Source organism: Oncorhynchus gorbuscha, linkage group LG06 (genome assembly GCF_021184085.1).
Source record: "Oncorhynchus gorbuscha isolate QuinsamMale2020 ecotype Even-year linkage group LG06, OgorEven_v1.0, whole genome shotgun sequence".
NCBI classification, from domain to species: Eukaryota; Metazoa; Chordata; class Actinopteri; order Salmoniformes; family Salmonidae; genus Oncorhynchus; species Oncorhynchus gorbuscha.
In genome coordinates, this window is record NC_060178.1 from 53188765 (window position 1) to 53206980 (window position 18216).

General features: G+C 45.3%; 1 protein-coding gene across 1 annotated transcript in view; it reads right to left on the reverse strand.

Annotated features, from left to right (window-relative positions):
* LOC124037173 (tyrosine-protein phosphatase non-receptor type 20-like) overlaps nt 1–18216 on the reverse strand; it is a 50489-nt gene that overhangs the window by 12965 nt on the left and 19308 nt on the right. Inside the window, exons 5-7 of the mRNA XM_046351840.1 lie at nt 12118–12274; nt 11659–11836; nt 11110–11325 (exon numbers count right to left, since the gene is read on the reverse strand). Of these exons, the coding sequence (XP_046207796.1) occupies nt 11110–11325; nt 11659–11836; nt 12118–12274 (551 nt within the window). The remainder of the gene's footprint in view (nt 1–11109; nt 11326–11658; nt 11837–12117; nt 12275–18216) is intronic.

Below are 18216 nucleotides of genomic sequence, written 5' to 3' on the forward strand. Positions count from 1 at the left end.
TTCTGTCAATATTATAGAGTTAATTTGGAAAAAGGTTTTAATGACTTTTGGGTTTTTTCTTACCCAAACGTGATGAAGAAAACGGAGCGATTTGCCTACACAAATATTTTTTGTTGTTGTAAAAACTGAACATTTGCTATCTAACTGAGAGTCTCCTCATTGAAAACATCTGAAGTTCTTCAAAGGTAGGTAAATTATTTTATTTGAATGCTTTCCTTGTTTTTGTGAAAATGTTGCATGCTGAATGCCAGGCTTAATGCTATGCTAGGCTATCAATACTGTTACACAAATGCTTGTTTAGCTATGGTTCAAATGCATATTTTGAAAATCTGAGATGACAGTGTTGTTAACCTCTTCAGTCGACCCTCTACTTTTTCGAACATTCTGTTAAAAATCGCGCAACATTTCAGCGCCCTGCTACTCATGCCAGGAATATAGTATATGCATATGATTAGCATGTGTGGATAGAAAACACTCAGACGTTTATAAAACTGGTTAAATCACGGCTGTGACTTTAACAGAACGTGCGTTTCATTGAAAAGTGCAGGAAAATCTGATCACTGATAGTGGAAAAATATATCCATCCGCCGCTTCAACCCATTGTTATGGGCGAAAGACATTAAGGCTGCGGTTGCAGTACCTACAGCTTCCACACGATGTCAACAGTCTTGTCATTTGCAAATGGTTTGTTTCTTGGTCAAACGAACAAGAGACAGGCTTGAGGGTTGAGAAATACACGGACAGTATTTCAAGACGGACCCCTATAGAAAACACTTCGTCTCGTGATTAATTTGATCGCTTATTAACGTTTACTAATAGCTAAAGTTGCATTACAAAAGTATTGCGAAGTGTTTTGTGAAAGTTTATCGTCGACTTTTTGAATAAAATAAAATGACGTTACGTTATGAAACGCTATTTTTTTCCGTTTATCACACAGTCTTCATAGATCGATATCTAGGCTATATATGGACCGATTTAATCGGAAAAAAGACCCAATAGTGATTATGGGACATCTAGGAGTGCCAACAAAGAAGATGGTCAAAGGTAATGAATGTTTTATATTTTATTTGTGCGGTTTGTGTAGCGCCGACTATGCTAATTATTTTGTTTACGTCCCCTGCGGGTCTTTTGGGGTGTTACATGCTATCAGATAATGGCTTCTCATGCTTTCGCCGAAAAGCATTTTAAAAATCTGACTTGTTGCGTGGATTCACAACGAGTGTAGCTTTAATTCAATACCCTGCATGTGTATTTTAATGAACGTTTGAGTTTTAACTTATACTATTAGCATTTAGCGTAGCGCATTTGCATTTCCAGAGCTCTAGATGGGACGCCTGCGTGCCAGGTAGGAGCAAGAGGTTAACAAAAGGCTAAGCTTGAGAGCTAATATATTTATTTAATTTAATTTGCGATTTTCATGAATAGTTAACGTTGCGTTATGCTTATGAGCTTGCCTAGAGAATTACACTCCTGGATACAGGTTTTTTTCGTAGCCAAACGTGATGAACAAAACGGAGCGATTTGTCCTACACAAATAATATTTTTGTAAAAACTGAACATTTGCTATCTAACTGAGAGTCTCCTCATTGAAAACATCTGAAGTTCTTCAAAGGTAAATGATTTTATTTGAACGCTTTTCTTGTTTTTGTGAAAATGTTGCATGCTGAATGCTAGGCTAAATGCTATGCTAGGCTATCAATACTCTTACACAAATGCTTGTTTAGCTATGGTTCAAAAGCATATTTTGAAAATCTGAGATGACAATGTTGTTAAACCTGTTATGTCTACCCCCTACTTTTTTGAACATTCTGTTAAAAATCGTGCAACATTTCAGCGTCCTGCTACTCATGCCAGGAATATAGTATATGCATATGATTAGTATGTGTGGATAGAAAACACTCTGACGTTTCTAAAACTGGTTAAATCACGGCTGTGACTATAACATAACGTGTGTTTCATCGAAAAGCGCAAGAAAAACTGATCACCAAAATCTGGAAAATATATCAATGCGCCACTTGCATGTATTGTCTATTGGAAAGCAAATTACATGGGGCTGAGATTGCAAGTCCTACAGCTTCCACACGATGTCGCCTGTCTTGTCAATTGCCTGCGCTTTGTTTCTTGGTCAAACGAGTAAGAGAGAGCCCATTCCTTCCGGTCTCCGACAGGATGTTTTGGCAGAGAAATTTCCGACCATGATTTTAAGACGTGGAGCTATTGAATACACATCGTCCCGTGATCAATTTGATAGATTATTAAAGTTGACTAATACCTAAAGTTGGATTACAAAAGTATTTCGAAGTGTTTTGTGAAAGTTTATCGTCGACTTTTTAAATTTAGCTTTACTTCAGTACCCTGCATGTGTGTTTTAATGAACGTTTGAGTTTTAACGAGTGCTATTAGCATTTAGCGTAGCGCATTTGCATTTCCAGATGGCTAGATGGGACGCATGCATGTCGGGTCTACTTAATAGGTTAACAAAAGGCTAAGCTTGAGAGCAAATATATTTATTTCATTTCATTTGCGATTTTCATGAATAGTTAACGTTGCATTATGGTAATGAGCTTGAGGCTGTATTCACAATCCCGGATCCGGGATGGCTAGAATCAAGAGGCACCAAAGCCGCCACTGATACTAGACACCCCCCCCCTTAACCCTCCCTTTTTGTTTCAGGTTTTGCGGTCGGAGTCCGCACCTTTGGGGGGGGTAGCCTTTTTTCCACCTGTGTGTTTTGGGATCTTGTTTTCAGTTAGTGCACGTAGCACTAATTACATTTACATTACATTTAAGTCATTTAGCAGACGCTCTTATCCAGAGCGACTTACAAATTGGTGCATTCACCTTATGACATCCAGTGGAACAGTCACTTTACAATAGTGCATCTAAATCTTTTAAGGGGGGTGGGGGTAGAAGGATTACTTTATCCTATCCTAGGTATTACTTAAAGAGGTGGGGTTTCAGGTGTCTCCGGAAGGTGGTGATTGACTCCGCTGTCCTGGCGTCGTGAGGGAGTTTGTTCCACCATTGGGGGGCCAGAGCAGCGAACAGTTTAGACTGGGCTGAGCGGGAACTGTACTTCCTCAGTGGTAGGGAGGCGAGCAGGCCAGAGGTGGATGAACGCAGTGCCCTTGTTTGGGTGTAGGGCCTGATCAGAGCCTGGAGGTACTGAGGTGCCGTTCCCCTCACAGCTCCGTAGGCAAGCACCATGTTCTTGTAGCGGATGCGAGCTTCAACTGGAAGCCAGTGGAGAGAGCGGAGGAGCGGGGTGACGTGAGAGAACTTGGGAAGGTTGAACACCAGACGGGCTGCGGCGTTCTGGATGAGTTGTAGGGGTTTAATGGCACAGGCAGGGAGCCCAGCCAACAGCGAGTTGCAGTAATCCAGACGGGAGATGACAAGTGCCTGGATAAGTACCTGCGCCACTTCCTGTGTGAGGCAGGGTCGTACTCTGCGGATGTTGTAGAGCATGAACCTACTAATAAATAATAAATCATGTGGAACTCAACATCCGCTACGCTTTGGTCCGATATTCATTCCAACGAACGTGACATCTCCGGAGATGTTTGATCGAGTTCAAGTCCGGACTCTGGCTGGGCCTTTCAAGGAAATTCAGAGACTTGTCTCAAAGCCACTCCTGCATTGTCTTGGCTGTGTGCTTTGGGTCATTGTTGGAAGGTGAAATTTCACCTCAGTCTTAGGTCCTGAGCGTTCTGGATCAGGTTTTCATCAAGGATCTCTCTGTACTTTGCTCCGATCATCTTTGCCTCGATCCTGACTAGTCTATCAGTCCCTGCCGCTGAAAAACATGCCCACAGCATGTTGCTGCCACCACCATGCTTCACAGTAGGGATGGTGTCAGGTTTCCTCCAGAAGTGACGCTAGGCATTCAGGCCAAAGAATTCAATATTGTTTTCATCAGACCAGAGAATCTGGTTTCTCAGGGTCTGAGAGTCTTTAGGCTGTCATGTGCCTTTTACTGAGTAGTGGCTTTTGTCGTACCATAAAGGCCTGATTGGAGTGCTGCAGAGATGGTTGTCCTTCTGGAAGGTTCTCCCTTGCTCACTGAGGAGCTCTGTTAGAGTGACCATCGGGTTCTTGGTCACCTCCCTGACAAAGGCCCTTCTCCCCCGATTGTTCAGTTTGGCCGGTCGGACAGTTCTAGGAAGATTCTTTGTGGTTTCAAACTTCTTCCATTTAGGAATGATGCGGCCTCTGTGTTCTTGGGGACCTTCAGTGCTGCAGACATTTTTTGGAAACCTTCCCCAGATCTGTGCCTCAACAGAATCCTGTCTCTGAGCCCTACGGACAATTCCTTTGACCTCAAAGCTTGGTTTTTGCTCTGACATGCACTGTCAACTGTGGGTCCTTATATAGACAGGTGTGTGGCTTTCTAAATAAATTGAAATTCATTGAATTTACCACAGGTGGACTCCAATCAAGTTGTAGAAACCTGAGCTCAATTTCGAATCTCATAACAATGGGTCTTTCTGTTTGTTTTATTTAATTTGTAAAAATGTCTAAAAACCTGTTTAGGCTTTCTCATTATGGGGTATTGTGTGTAGATTCCTGAGGATTTAATCCATTTTAGAATAAGGCTGTAACGTAACAAAATATGGAAAAAGTTAAGGGGTCAAATTACTTTCCGAAGGCACTGTAGGTGGGCAGTAGCATTGTTGACGAAATGCAGCCATCACAGCATAACTAGGAAGAGGTCTTGGAAAAAGTGGATTTGTGCTTCACTATTCCCAAAGAGAAGGACTGTCACCAGAAAGGTATTCATTTCACTAATTGTGGTTGTCACTCATTTAGTGAGCTTCCCCCTCAATCCTGGCTTTCTCTTCTCCTATAACTCCAAGGCATAGCGATTGGTCTCCCCCACTATGTCTCTGACCAGCTTGTCTGTCAGAAACAGCTTGGAGCACTCCAGGCTTTGCATTTCAGACTGAGACTCATCAAAGTCAACAGCAGGGCCAAGACGGGTGAAATGGCTGGTGGCTTTCCAGCTACCGCAGACCTCCCGTACCCCATCCATTGTTGGTCTGCCTCCATCACCACCAGCATCTTCAGAGGGACCTGGGACTTGGTGGGCCAGGGTCTTGGTGGGCCAGGGTCTTCAGATGCAGGGTTCTCAATGGCCAAAAGGTTGGGGGTTAGCTCCTCACTGTCACAATCTGATTTCTCACTTTCATTCTCAGACATTTAAAACAATTGCCAGAAATTCCACATTTGTGAGTTATCGCCTTTTGATTGACATTGCTAGTGCTACTGCTTAGCCCACTAGCTACATACTTAAACAACAATACTGAAAGGCTCTGAGTGAGTGTCAAGAGGTTACGTGATTGACTGACGGAACGTGCCACATGTACGTATCTGTAAATCATTATCAGAAAATGGTTTGTGTTGTGGTGAAACCCTGGGCTGACACTTTTAGAGCACATCAGCAGTAAGGTAGGAGGAAATAAAGATAGCTATTCCGGCTCTCTGAAAGGTAGCTCTTGGTTGGCGCGGCAGTTGGATAGTGTGTGCAATGCAATGAAGTCTTGTTTATTTTCAGCGTGTTTATTTTGTAAAGTGTTTAATCACTGTTGAGCTCACCCATGATGTAATGAATTGTAAATAGTAATTGCTATTTCTTAATTTATAGTATGTTTTCTGTCAGATGAGAGTTAGCTAAATATGACCACTCAGATTAGCTCACTCTTTCCTCAGTTAGCGCTAGGACTCATATAGCCTACATTTTTTAGGTTTGGATGAGAATTGTGTTTTGCTGTTGCTATTTCTTTGAATGTCTGAACATTCCATCCAAAAATAAACTGCTCACACTGAGAACATAAAGTTGTGAAGACTGTTTGTGTAAAATGTTTCTGTGACAAAACAGTGTGGCCAGCTCAAATGTTGACTGTTGCATCTTAGACGTGGTCGGATGACGCAGATGCTACGCTCTAGGACTGTTTTGCTAGCACAGACTGGAATATGTTCTGGGATTCAGGCAATGGAATTGAGGAGTATAACACCGTAGTCACCAGCTTCATCAATAAGTGCATCGATGACGTCGTCCCCAAAGTGGCCGTACGTACATTTTCCCAACCAGAAACCATGAATTACAGGCAACATCCGCACTGAGCTAAAGGCTAGAGCTGCAGATTTTCAAGGAGCAGGACACTAATCTGGACGCTTAGAAGAAATCCTGCTATTCCCTCAGACAAAGCATCAATACAGGACTAAGATTGAATTCTACTACACCAGCTCTGACGCTCGTCAGATGTGGCAGGGCGTAAAAAATATTATGGACTACAAAGGGAAACCCAGTCACGAGCTGCCCAGTTACGCGATCCTACCATACTTATTTTCCACCATATTTTGCAAATAAATTAATGAAAAATCCTACAATGTGATTTTCTGGATTTTTTTCCTCTCATTTTGTCTGTCATAGTTGAAGTGTACCGATGATGAAAATTACAGGCCTCTCATATTTTTAAGTGGGAGAACTTGCACAATTGGTGGCTGACAAAATATTTTTTTGCCCCACTGTATATGTATATAGCCTCGTTATTGTTATGTAATTTTCTTGTGTTACTTATATATATATATATGTAACGAAGTTCGTCTGTTGTTTGAAGAGAGTCAGACCGAAATGCAGCGTGTAGGTTACTCATGACTTTTAATGAAGATAATGCGGTACATGAAATAACTGAAAATACAAAAACAACAAACGAGTGAAAATAAATACAGCCTAACACAGAGACAGGTACAATCACCCACGAAATACAACGCGCACTCAGGCTGCCTAAATACGGTTCCCAATCCGAGACAACGAGAATCAGCTGACTCCAATTAGGAATCGCCTCAGGCAGCCAAGCCTAACTAGACACACCCCTAATAATACACACTCCCAATTAATACAAACCCCAATACGAAATACAACATATAAACCCATGTCACACCCTGGCCTACCCAAACAATTAACAAAAACACAAGATACAATGACCAAGGCGTGACAGAACCCCCCCCCCCCCCTAAGGTGTGGACTCCGGGACGCACCTCAAGAGCATAGGGAGGGTCCGGGTGGGCGTCTGTCCATGGTGGCGGTTCTGGCTCGGACGTGGACCCCACTCCATAAATGTCCTAGTTCCTCCCCTTCGCGTCCTAGGATAATCCACCTTCTCCGCCGACCATGGCCTAATAGTCCTCACCCTGATCCCCACATAATTGAGGGGCAGCTCGGGACAGAGGGGCAGCTCGGGACAGAGGGGCAGCTCGGGACAGAGGGGCAGCTCGGGACAGAGGGGCAGCTCAGGACAGAGGGGCAGCTCGGGACAGAGGGGCATCTCAGGGCAGCTCAGGACAGAGGGGCAGCGCGGGACAGAGGGGCATCTCAGGACAGCAGGGCAGCTCAGGACAGAGGGGCATCTCAGGACAGAGGGGCAGCCCGGGACAGAGGGGCAGCCCGGGACCGAAGCAGCCCAGTACTGAGGGGAAGCCCGGTACTGAGAGGGAGCCCAGTACAGAGAGGAAGCCTAGTACTGAAAGGAAGCTCAGTACTGAGAGGAAGCTAAGGCAGGTAGTAGGCTCCGGTAAATCCTGGCTGGCTGGTGGACCTGGATGATTCAGGTTGTCTGGCCGATCTAGAAGATCTTGGCAGACTGGCACTTCTGGCGGATCCTGGCAGACTGGCACTTCTGGTGGATCCTGGCAGACTGGTGACGCTGGGCCGACTGGCGGCGCTGGGCAGACAGGAGACTCCGGCAGCGCAGGAGAGGAGAAAGGCTCTGGCTGCGCTAAACAGGCGAGAGACTCCAACAGCGCAGTAGAGGAGAAAGGCTCTGGCTGCGCTGAACAGGCGAGGCGCACTGGACGCGCTGGGCCGACTGGTAGCACTGGTGGCGCTGGACAGACAGGAGACTCCGGCAGCACAGGAGAGGAGAAAGGCTCTGGCTGCGCTAAACAGGCTGGAGACTCCGATAGCACAGGAGGGGAGAAAAGCACTGGCTGTGCTGAACAGGCGAGGCGCACTGGAGGCCTGGTGCGTGGTGCTGGAACTGGTGGTACTGGCGCGAGGACACGCACAGGAAGCCTGGTGCGGGGAGCTGCTACCGGAGGACTGGTGTGTAGAGGTGGCTCTGGATAGACCGGACCGTGCAGGCGCACTGGAGCTCTTGAGCACCGAGCCTGCCCAAGCTTACCTGGCTCGATGCCCACTCTAGCCCGGCCAATAGGAAGGGCTGGTATGAGTCGCAGCTGGCTCTGCACCCGCACTGGAAACACCGTGCGCTCCATAGCATAACACGGTGCCTGCCCGGTCTCTCTAGCCCAACGGTGAGCACAGGGAGTATGCGCAGGTTTCCTACCTGGCATAACTATTCTCCCTTTTAGCCCCCCCCAATACATTTTTTGGGGTGACTTTCCGGTTTCCAACCGCGTCGCAGTGCTGCCTCCTTATACTCGCGCCTCTCCGCTTTAGCTACTTCTATTTCCTCCTTGGGACGGCGATATTCTCCCGGCTGCGCCCAGGGTCCTTTTCCATCTAATATCATCTCCCAAGACCAGAAGTCCTCATATTGCTGCTCCTCACAATTAACAGGGAGAGTAGGCTCAGGTCTGACTCCTGACTCTGCCACTCTCTCTCTGCGCTTTCCCCGTTACCTACGGTTTTCGCTCTGTATAGCCGTGCTTTCCTTTTAGATTCCATCCGTGTATAGCCCTCTTCGCATTGCTGTAGGGAATCCCAGGCGGGCTCCTGCACTCGCTCTGGGTCGGCCGCCCACCTGTCGATTTCCTCCCACGTAGTATACTCCTTGCTTCTGTTGTCCATAAAGTCCTCCTTCAGATCCTGCCAGTTCACACGCTGCTCGGTCTGTGAATGGTGGTGGGTGATTCTGTAACAAAGTTCGTCTGTTGTTTGAAGAGAGTCAGACCGAAATGCAGCGTGTAGGTTACTCATGACTTTTAATGAAGATAATGCGGTACATGAAATAACTGAAAATACAAAAACAACAAACGAGTGAAACTAAATACAGCCTATCTGGTGACTAACACAGAGACAGGTACAATCACCCACGAAATACAACGCGCACTCAGGCTGCCTAAATACGGTTCCCAATCCGAGACAACGAGAATCAGCTGACTCCAATTAGGAATCGCCTCAGGCAGCCAAGCCTAACTAGACACACCCCTAATAATACACACTCCCAATTAATACAAACCCCAATACGAAATACAACATATAAACCCATGTCACACACTGGCCTACCCAAACAATTAACAAAAACACAAGATACAATGACCAAGGCGTGACAATATATATTTTTTTAAATTCACTTTAGTTTATTTAGTAAATATTTTCGTAACTTTATTTCTTGAACTGCATTGCTTGTAAGTAAGCATTTCACGGTAAGGTCTACATGTTGTATTCGGCGCATGTGACAAACAAAATTAGATTTGATAAACACAACATGTAAAGTGTTGGTCCCATGTTTCATGAGCTGAAATAAAAGATCCCAGACATTTTTCATATGCACAAAAATATTATGTTGCAGAAATGAGTTTACATCCCTGTTAGTGAGCATTTCTCTTTGCCAAGATAATCCATCCGCCTGACAGGTGTTGCATATCAAAAAGCTGATTAAACAGCACGTTCATTACACAGGTGTACCTTGTGCTGTGGACAGTAAGGCCACTAAATATGCAGTTTTGTCACACAGCATATCCCTAAAGTTTTGAGGGAGCATGCAATTGGCATGCCAACTGCACAAATGTCCACCAGAGCTGCCCAAAAACGGAATGTTAAATTCTATACCATAAGCCTCCCGACCTAAAAACCACAGACCATGTGCAACCATGCAAGCCCAGGACCTTCACACCTGGCTTCTTCGCTGGGCCTGGCTCCCCGGTGGGTGGGACTGGCTCCCCAGTGGTTGGATCTGGCTCCCCAGTGGGTGGGCCTATGCCCTCCCAGGCCCACCCATGCCTGTGCTCATGCCATGTGAAATCCATAGATTAGGGCCTAATTAATTTATTTCAATTGACTGATTTCCTTATATGAACTGTAACTTGGTAAAATCTTGAAATTGTTGCATATAGCATTTTACATTTTTGTTCAGTAGCATTTTAGGCCAAAGCTTGTAAACAGAGTGAATGTAAACACACACTCTAAAGCATCAAAACATGATTAACAACTAAAATGTTGGTCAGGCGTTGCATCCATAGCTCAGTCTATGAATATGAGAGTGGTTACAATTTTCCAGCCCCATACCTCAGATGTTTATCGAAACAGTGGCGGGGAAACACTTTGTTAATGTGTCAATTGCAGATTGAAGAGCGTCTGAACTAACTGATATTGTCTGGGCTTTTCTGCTGCTCAAAACAAGATTTGCGTCTTCGATGTGGGTGTGTTATGTTCGCTATATCGTACCCTGACATTTGTTGTTCTTTGTCCATCTTGAGTCACCATAGCAACAACATTGCCACTACTACTTTTTTCAGAATTAATCTTTGATGAATCAGGAAGAAAATGTGACATTTTTACAGAGGTTTTAGTCGCACAATTTTACATCTAGCTAAGGTGTTTTGTGCATTATTTCTGAAGAAAAACCATTTCCATTTAAAGTAGACAGTGTAGACAGCTGACACAACATTGCTTAGAAACATGCTGTCAGTACGGACTGATTTCTGAGAACACTTATTCATCAGAAAGCGGTCAAACTATTGTCAATAAAGAACAAGCTACATGTTGTTTATCAGTGCCTAAAATCAGTAACTAGTAAGAACATAGCTCTGTTTATCAATTTGAGATTGGTTACATTTCTCCTGGCCCATCCTTCAGCTTTTATTGTGTCAACAGTGGATTGCCCCTTTAAAATAGAATTTGTAGAGAGTACTAATGTTACTGTCCCCACTACAACAATAAATACTTAAATACAGTGTACATGTACTTTTGTCCTTGAAACATTTAATTGAAATACTGTAGAATTCCATTCAATCCGATGGAGGAATGCTCCTTCTGAGGAGTACCAATATAGTGGACGGGGGATTCAAAATCTCTCATTGCCAAAACATAGTATCAGTAATCTAGCGTTTACATCATTGGTGAGCACGTGTGCTCCAACTTACCGGGAGATCGTATTCTATGAGACTCAGTATGACATCGGTGCAGATCAGTACTCCTGTTTGTCCTATTCCAGCACTACAGTGTACAGTGACAGGTCCTTTATGGTGGACCGCTCGGAGGTAACGGATAAACCTGACCAGCTGCTCTGAACACTGCGGCACACCGTGATCAGGCCAACGGGTAAACTTCAGGTGATGGACAAAGTGGGTCTTACCAGACTGGAACAGGAGGGAACAGATATCAATCAACTAATCAATCAATAAAATATCAAATTATAATATTTGTACAAATGCATTTTAACATAACAAAAACCAGGGCCTAAACCCTCTAAGAGATGACAGTGGCTTATCGACGACTTAATTGAAATGAGAGAGATTGTGCATCCTTCAAAACTGCTTTCATTGGATTTAGTAGATACAAAATTAGCACATTATACTCATGCTAATTCATGCTTTACATATTTCAGCTTCTACTATCCTCTCTCCGTCACATCTATGAGTAGATCGTATTTGAGCTGTGTTCTCTTTCTGTCATCCCACTCTCCCCCTCACCTCTTTCTCCACCATGCGGATGATCTTGATGTGGAAGTATTCCTGGATCTGCTGGTTCTCCAAGCTGAGATGGAAGGGTCCCGTGTCCAGGGGACAGCTAACCTTCTTTGGCCAGTAGTGGTGACACTTCACCCTGCCTCTCTCCACATCCTGGGTCATCATGGCTATCACATCAGACCTGGGAAGTGGGGGAGGAGGGTTGTTAACAACTTTGGCCTGTTCAATTATATGCTATAAGATTTTAGTTAGAGGTCAGCACTGACACACCAGTATAGTGTTTATTAGGCATCAAATAGAAGAAAACAGACTGAAACAGGGAGGGACTACATGGACTAATAAATATGGAATAATAAATGCAGATTTTCTACTGGAAAATGTTTTCTGTCAAAACACTTGTGTGTGCACTGATGTCATGTACTGTATGTAAACACTTTTCACAACACAGTAATCACCACAGACCTGTTCTCCCAGACCATCTGCCAGAAGTCAGGCATGGTGGAGGGCAGAGGACCCTGGCAGGAGATATAGAATAACTCCTCACTGCCAACCTCCATACGGATATAACTGGCGTTAATATAGTCCTGGTTATCACCCACTAGAACACGCGCCTTATCATCTAGAGAATGGGAAGAGAGAGCGAGAGAGGGGTTAGAGTGGCAGAGAAAGTTAGTTACAGTGGGGCAAAATAGTATTAAGTCAGCCACCAATTGTGCAAGTTCTCCCACTTAAAAAGACGAGAGGCCTGTAATTTCCATCATAGGTACACTTCAACTATGACTATGACAAAATGAGAAAAAAATCCAGAAAATCACATTGTAGGATTTTTTATGAATTTATTTGTGTGTTCCGGAGTTCTAAATTGAGCCGCTGCTGAAAAAATGAGCTCCTGTATATATTGAGATTTAAATGTTTTTTTAGAGTGAAGTACATCGAAAAAATCAAGAGAAAACTGCAAGACTCAATAGAAGACAAAACAAGGAACAAACCAAAAAAGACAGGCTTTTGAAAAATTAACTATTTTTCATAAAATTGTACAGTTATCTTAGCTAGCTGAATTGCTAGCAGAATTATTTACTTGTTGATAAGCAGTTGCTAGGGACTCTCCTGGAAGAAGCTAGCTAGCTTACAAAGAATAACAACAAAAAATATCTAGTTAACAGAAGAAAGGAAGACAAAATAAGGACAAAAGAAGGACAGAAGAAAAAGGAAAAGAAAGAGGACAACAAAGTGAAACAGTCAGCACTTCTATTGCAACTTCGTATTTCGTCGTCCTAACGTAGTCTACACTGCTATCTGCCCAGCAGCTAGCCAGCTAGCATACGTCCACCGTCTACCGAATAGCAGCACTGTAGAAACTATTACACTCAACTGAACGACTTGATTAGTGTAGTGTTAGCTAGCTACATAGTTGTCTTTGCTGTCTTCGTATCCAAGATAATTGTGCAGTTTAGAGCGTGTAGTCTTAGAGTGATTATCTTAATTTACCGAGGTTAGCTAGCCAGCTATTTGTCGTCCTTAACGTAGGAGACACTGCTAGCTAGCCAACAGCTAGCCAACGTCTACTGAATAGAACTTCCGCACTCAACAACCCGGTCGCATTCCGCTTCGCTCCACAGGTAGTATCACATTTTTCATTTCATTTCATTACAGCACAACGGTTTGATTTGTTTGATCGTAGCTAGCTACATAGCTAGCTACATAGCCGTCTGTGTATCAAAGATAATTGTGTAGTCTAGAGCGATTTTCTAGGTTAGCTAGCCAGCTATTGTCGTTCTTTAACGCAACGTAACGTAATCAACACTGCTAGCTAGCCAGCTAGCCCCCGAATAGCAACACTGTAGAAACTATTACACTCAATGGAACGACTTGATTAGTGTAGTGTCAACAACGCAGCCACTGCCAGCTAGCCTACAAAGTCAACAACGCAGCCACTGCCAGCTAGCCTACTTCAGCAGTACTGTATCATTTTAATCATTTTAGTCAATAAGATTCTTGCTACGTAAGCTTAACTTTCTGAACATTTGAGACGTGTAGTCCACTTGTCATTCCAATCTCCTTGCATTAGCGTAGCCTCTTCTGTAGCCTGTCAACTATGTGTCTGTCTATCCCTGTTCTCTCCTCTCTGCACAGACCATACAAACGCTCCACACCGCGTGGCCGCTGCCACCCTAATCTGGTGGTCCCAGCGCGCACGACCCACGTGGAGTTCCAGGTCTCCGGTAGCCTCTGGAACTGCCGATCTGCAGCCAACAAGGCAGAGTTCATCTCAGCCTATGCCTCCCTCCAGTCCCTCGACTTCTTGGCACTGACAGAAACATGGATCACCACAGATAACACTGCTACTCCTACTGCTCTCTCTTCGTCCGCCCACGTGTTCTCGCACACCCCGAGAGCTTCTGGTCAGCGGGGTGGTGGCATCGGGATCCTTATCTCTCCCAAGTGGTCATTCTCTCTTTCTCCCCTTACCCATCTGTCTATCGCCTCCTTTGAATTTCATGCTGTCACAGTTACCAGCCCTTTCAAGCTTAACATCCTTATCATTTATCGCCCTCCAGGTCCCCTCGGAGAGTTCATCAATGAGCTTGATGCCTTGATAAGCTCCTTTCCTGAGGACGGCTCACCTCTCACAGTTCTGGGCGACTTTAACCTCCCCACGTCTACCTTTGACTCATTCCTCTCTGCCTCCTTCTTTCCACTCCTCTCCTCTTTTGACCTCACCCTCTCAACTTCCCCCCCTACTCACAAGGCAGGCAATACGCTCGACCTCATCTTTACTAGATGCTGTTTTTCCACTAACCTCATTGCAACTCCCCTCAAAGTCTCCGACCACTACCTTGTATCCTTTTCCCTCTCGCTCTCATCCAACACTTCCCACACTGCCCCTACTCGGATGGTATCGCGCCGTCCCAACCTTCGCTCTCTCTCCCCCGCTACTCTCTCCTCTTCCATCCTATCATCTCTTCCCTCTGCTCAAACCTTCTCCAACCTATCTCCTGATTCTGCCTCCTCAACCCTCCTCTCCTCCCTTTCTGCATTCTTTGACTCTCTATGTCCCCTATCTTCCAGGCCGGCTCGGTCCTCCCCTCCCGCTCCGTGGCTTGTCGACTCATTGCGAGCCTCACAGAACAGGGCTCCGGGCAGCCGAGCGGAAATGGAGGAAAACTCGCCTCCCTGCGGACCTGGCATCCTTTCACTCCCTCCTCTCTACATTGTCCTCCTCTGTCTCTGCTGCTAAAGCCACTTTCTACCACTCTAAATTCCAAGCATCTGCCTCTAACCCTAGGAAGCTCTTTGCCACCTTCTCCTCCCTCCTGAATCCCCCCCCCTCCTCCCTCTCTGCAGATGACTTCGTCAACCATTTTGAAAAGAAGGTCGACGACATCCGATTCTCGTTTGCTAAGTCAAACGACACCGCTGGTTCTGCTCACACTGCCCTACCCTGTGCTCTGACCTCTTTCTCCCCTCTCTCTCCAGATGAAATCTCGCGTCTTGTGACGGCCGGCCGCCCAACAACCTGCCCGCTCGACCCTATCCCCTCCTCTCTTCTCCAGACCATTTCCTTCTCCCTTACCTCACCTCGCTCATCAACTTATCCCTGACCGCTGGCTACGTCCCTTCCGTCTTCAAGAGAGCGAGAGTTGCACCCCTTCTGAAAAAACCTACACTCGATCCCTCCGATGTCAACAACTACAGACCAGTATCCCTTCTTTCTTTTCTCTCCAAAACTCTTGAACGTGCCGTCCTTGGTCAGCTCTCCCGCTATCTTTCTCAGAATGACCTTCTTGATCCAAATCAGTCAGGTTTCAAGACTAGTCATTCAACTGAGACTGCTCTTCTCTGTATCACGGAGGCGCTCCGCACCGCTAAAGCTAACTCTCTCTCCTCTGCTCTCATCCTTCTAGACCTATCGGCCACCTTCGATACTGTGAACCATCAGATCCTCCTCTCCACCCTCTCCGAGTTGGGCATCTCCGGCGCGGCCCACACTTGGATTGCGTCCTACCTGACAGGTCGCTCCTACCAGGTGGCGTGGCGAGAATCTGTCTCCTCACCACGTGCTCTCACCACTGGTGTCCCCCAGGGCTCTGTTCTAGGCCCTCTCCTATTCTCGCTATACACCAAGTCACTTGGCTCTGTCATAACCTCACATGGTCTCTCCTATCATTGCTATGCAGACGACACACAATTAATCTTCTCCTTTCCCCCTTCTGATGACCAGGTGGCGAATCGCATCTCTGCATGTCTGGCAGACATATCAGTGTGGATGACGGATCACCACCTCAAGCTGAACTTCAGCAAGACGGAGCTGCTCTTCCTCCCGGGGAAGGACTGCCCGTTCCATGATCTCGCCATCACGGTTGACAACTCCATTGTGTCCTCCTCCCAGAGCGCTAAGAACCTTGGCGTGATCCTGGACAACACCCTGTCGTTCTCAACTAACATCAAGGCGGTGGCCCGTTCCTGTAGGTTCATGCTCTACAACATCCGCAGAGTACGACCCTGCCTCACACAGGAAGCGGCGCAGGTCCTAATCCAGGCACTTGTCATCTCCCGTCTGGATTACTGCAACTCGCTGTTGGCTGGGCTCCCTGCCTGTGCCATTAAACCCCTACAACTCATCCAGAACGCCGCAGCCCGTCTAGTGTTCAACCTTCCCAAGTTCTCTCACGTCACCCCGCTCCTCCGCTCTCTCCACTGGCTTCCAGTTGAAGCTCGCATCCGCTACAAGACCATGGTGCTTGCCTACGGAGCTGTGAGGGGAACGGCACCTCAGTACCTCCAGGCTCTGATCAGGCCCTACACCCAAATAAGGGCACTGCGTTCATCCACCTCTGGCCTGCTCGCCTCCTTACCACTGAGGAAGTACAGTTCCCGCTCAGCCCAGTCAAAACTGTTCGCTGCTCTGGTTCCCCAATGGTGGAACAAACTCCCTCACGACGCCAGGAAAACGGAGTCAATCACCACCTTCCGGAGACACCTGAAACCCCACCTCTTTAAGGAATACCTAGGATAGGATAAAGTACATTTACATTTACATTTAAGTCATTTAGCAGACGCTCTTATCCAGAGCGACTTACAAATTGGTGCATTCACCTTATGACATCCAGTGGAACAACCACTTTACAATAGTGCATCTAAATATTTTAAGGGGGGGGTGAGAAGGATTACTTTATCCTATCCTAGGTATTCCTTAAAGAGGTGGGGTTTCAGGTGTCTCCGGAAGGTGGTGATTGACTCTGAGAAGTAATCCTTCTCACCCCCCCCCCCTTAAAATATTTAGATGCACTATTGTAAAGTGGCTGTTCCACTGGATGTCATAAGGTGAATGCACCAATTTGTAAGTCGCTCTGGATAAGAGCGTCTGCTAAATGACTTAAATGTAAATGTAAATGATTTGCCAATTATGGTGGAAAATAAGTATTCTTTCTTTGATGAAAAGCTCATGATCATTAGAATGCAAATTACAGACTCCTCTTTAAATTTGCAGTCTGCACAACACTGCCAGGACCTAGTATCAAGGGAGACCCTCAAGTTTATCAATACTATATCTCTTGACACGTTGATGAAAATATTAATGGACCATAAACCTTCAAGCTGCATACTGGACCCTATTCCAACTAGACTACTGAAAGAGCTGCTTCCTGTGCTTGGCCCTCACATAATAAACGACTCCCTATCCACCGGATGTGTACCAAACTCACTAAAAGTTGCAGTAATAAAGCCTCTCTTGAACCAGAAAATATAAAAACTATTGGCCTATATCAAATCTCCCATTCCTCTCAATTAAAAAAAAAGCTGTTGCACAGCAACTCACTGCCTCCCTGAAAACAAAGGTATATGAAACGCTTCAGTCTGGTTTCATACCCCATCATAGTCTGAGACTGCACTCGTGAAGGTGGTAAAATACCTTTTAATGGCGCCAGACAAAAGCTCTGCATCTGTCCTTGTGCACCTAGACCTTAGTGCTGCTTTTGATACCATCGATATCCACATTCTTTTGGAGAGATTGGAAACCCAAATTGGTGTACATGGACAAGTTCTGGCCTGGTTTAGATCTTATCTGTTGGAAAGATATCAGTTATTATCTGTGGATGGTTTGTCCTCTGACAAATCAACTGTAAATTTCAGTTTTAGGACCACTATTTTCTTACCACTATATATTTTACCTCTTGGTGATGTAATTCGGGAAACATAATGTTAACTTTTATTGCTATGTGGACGATACACAGCTGTACATTTCGGTGAAACATGGTGAAGTCCCAAAATTGCCCTCCCTGGAAGCATGTGTTTCAGACATAAGGAAGTGGATGGCGGCAAATGTTTTACTTTTAAACTCAGACAAAACACAGTTGCTAGTTCTAGGTCCATAAAAACAAAGATATCTTCTGTTGGATCTGACAATTAATCTTGATGGTTGTACAGTCGTATCAACTAAAACTGTGAAGTACCTCGGCGTTACTCTGGACCCTGATCTCTCTTTTGACAAACATCAAGACAGCTTTTTTAGATCAACATAACATTGCAAAAATCTAACTTTTTGTCCAAAAATTATGCAGA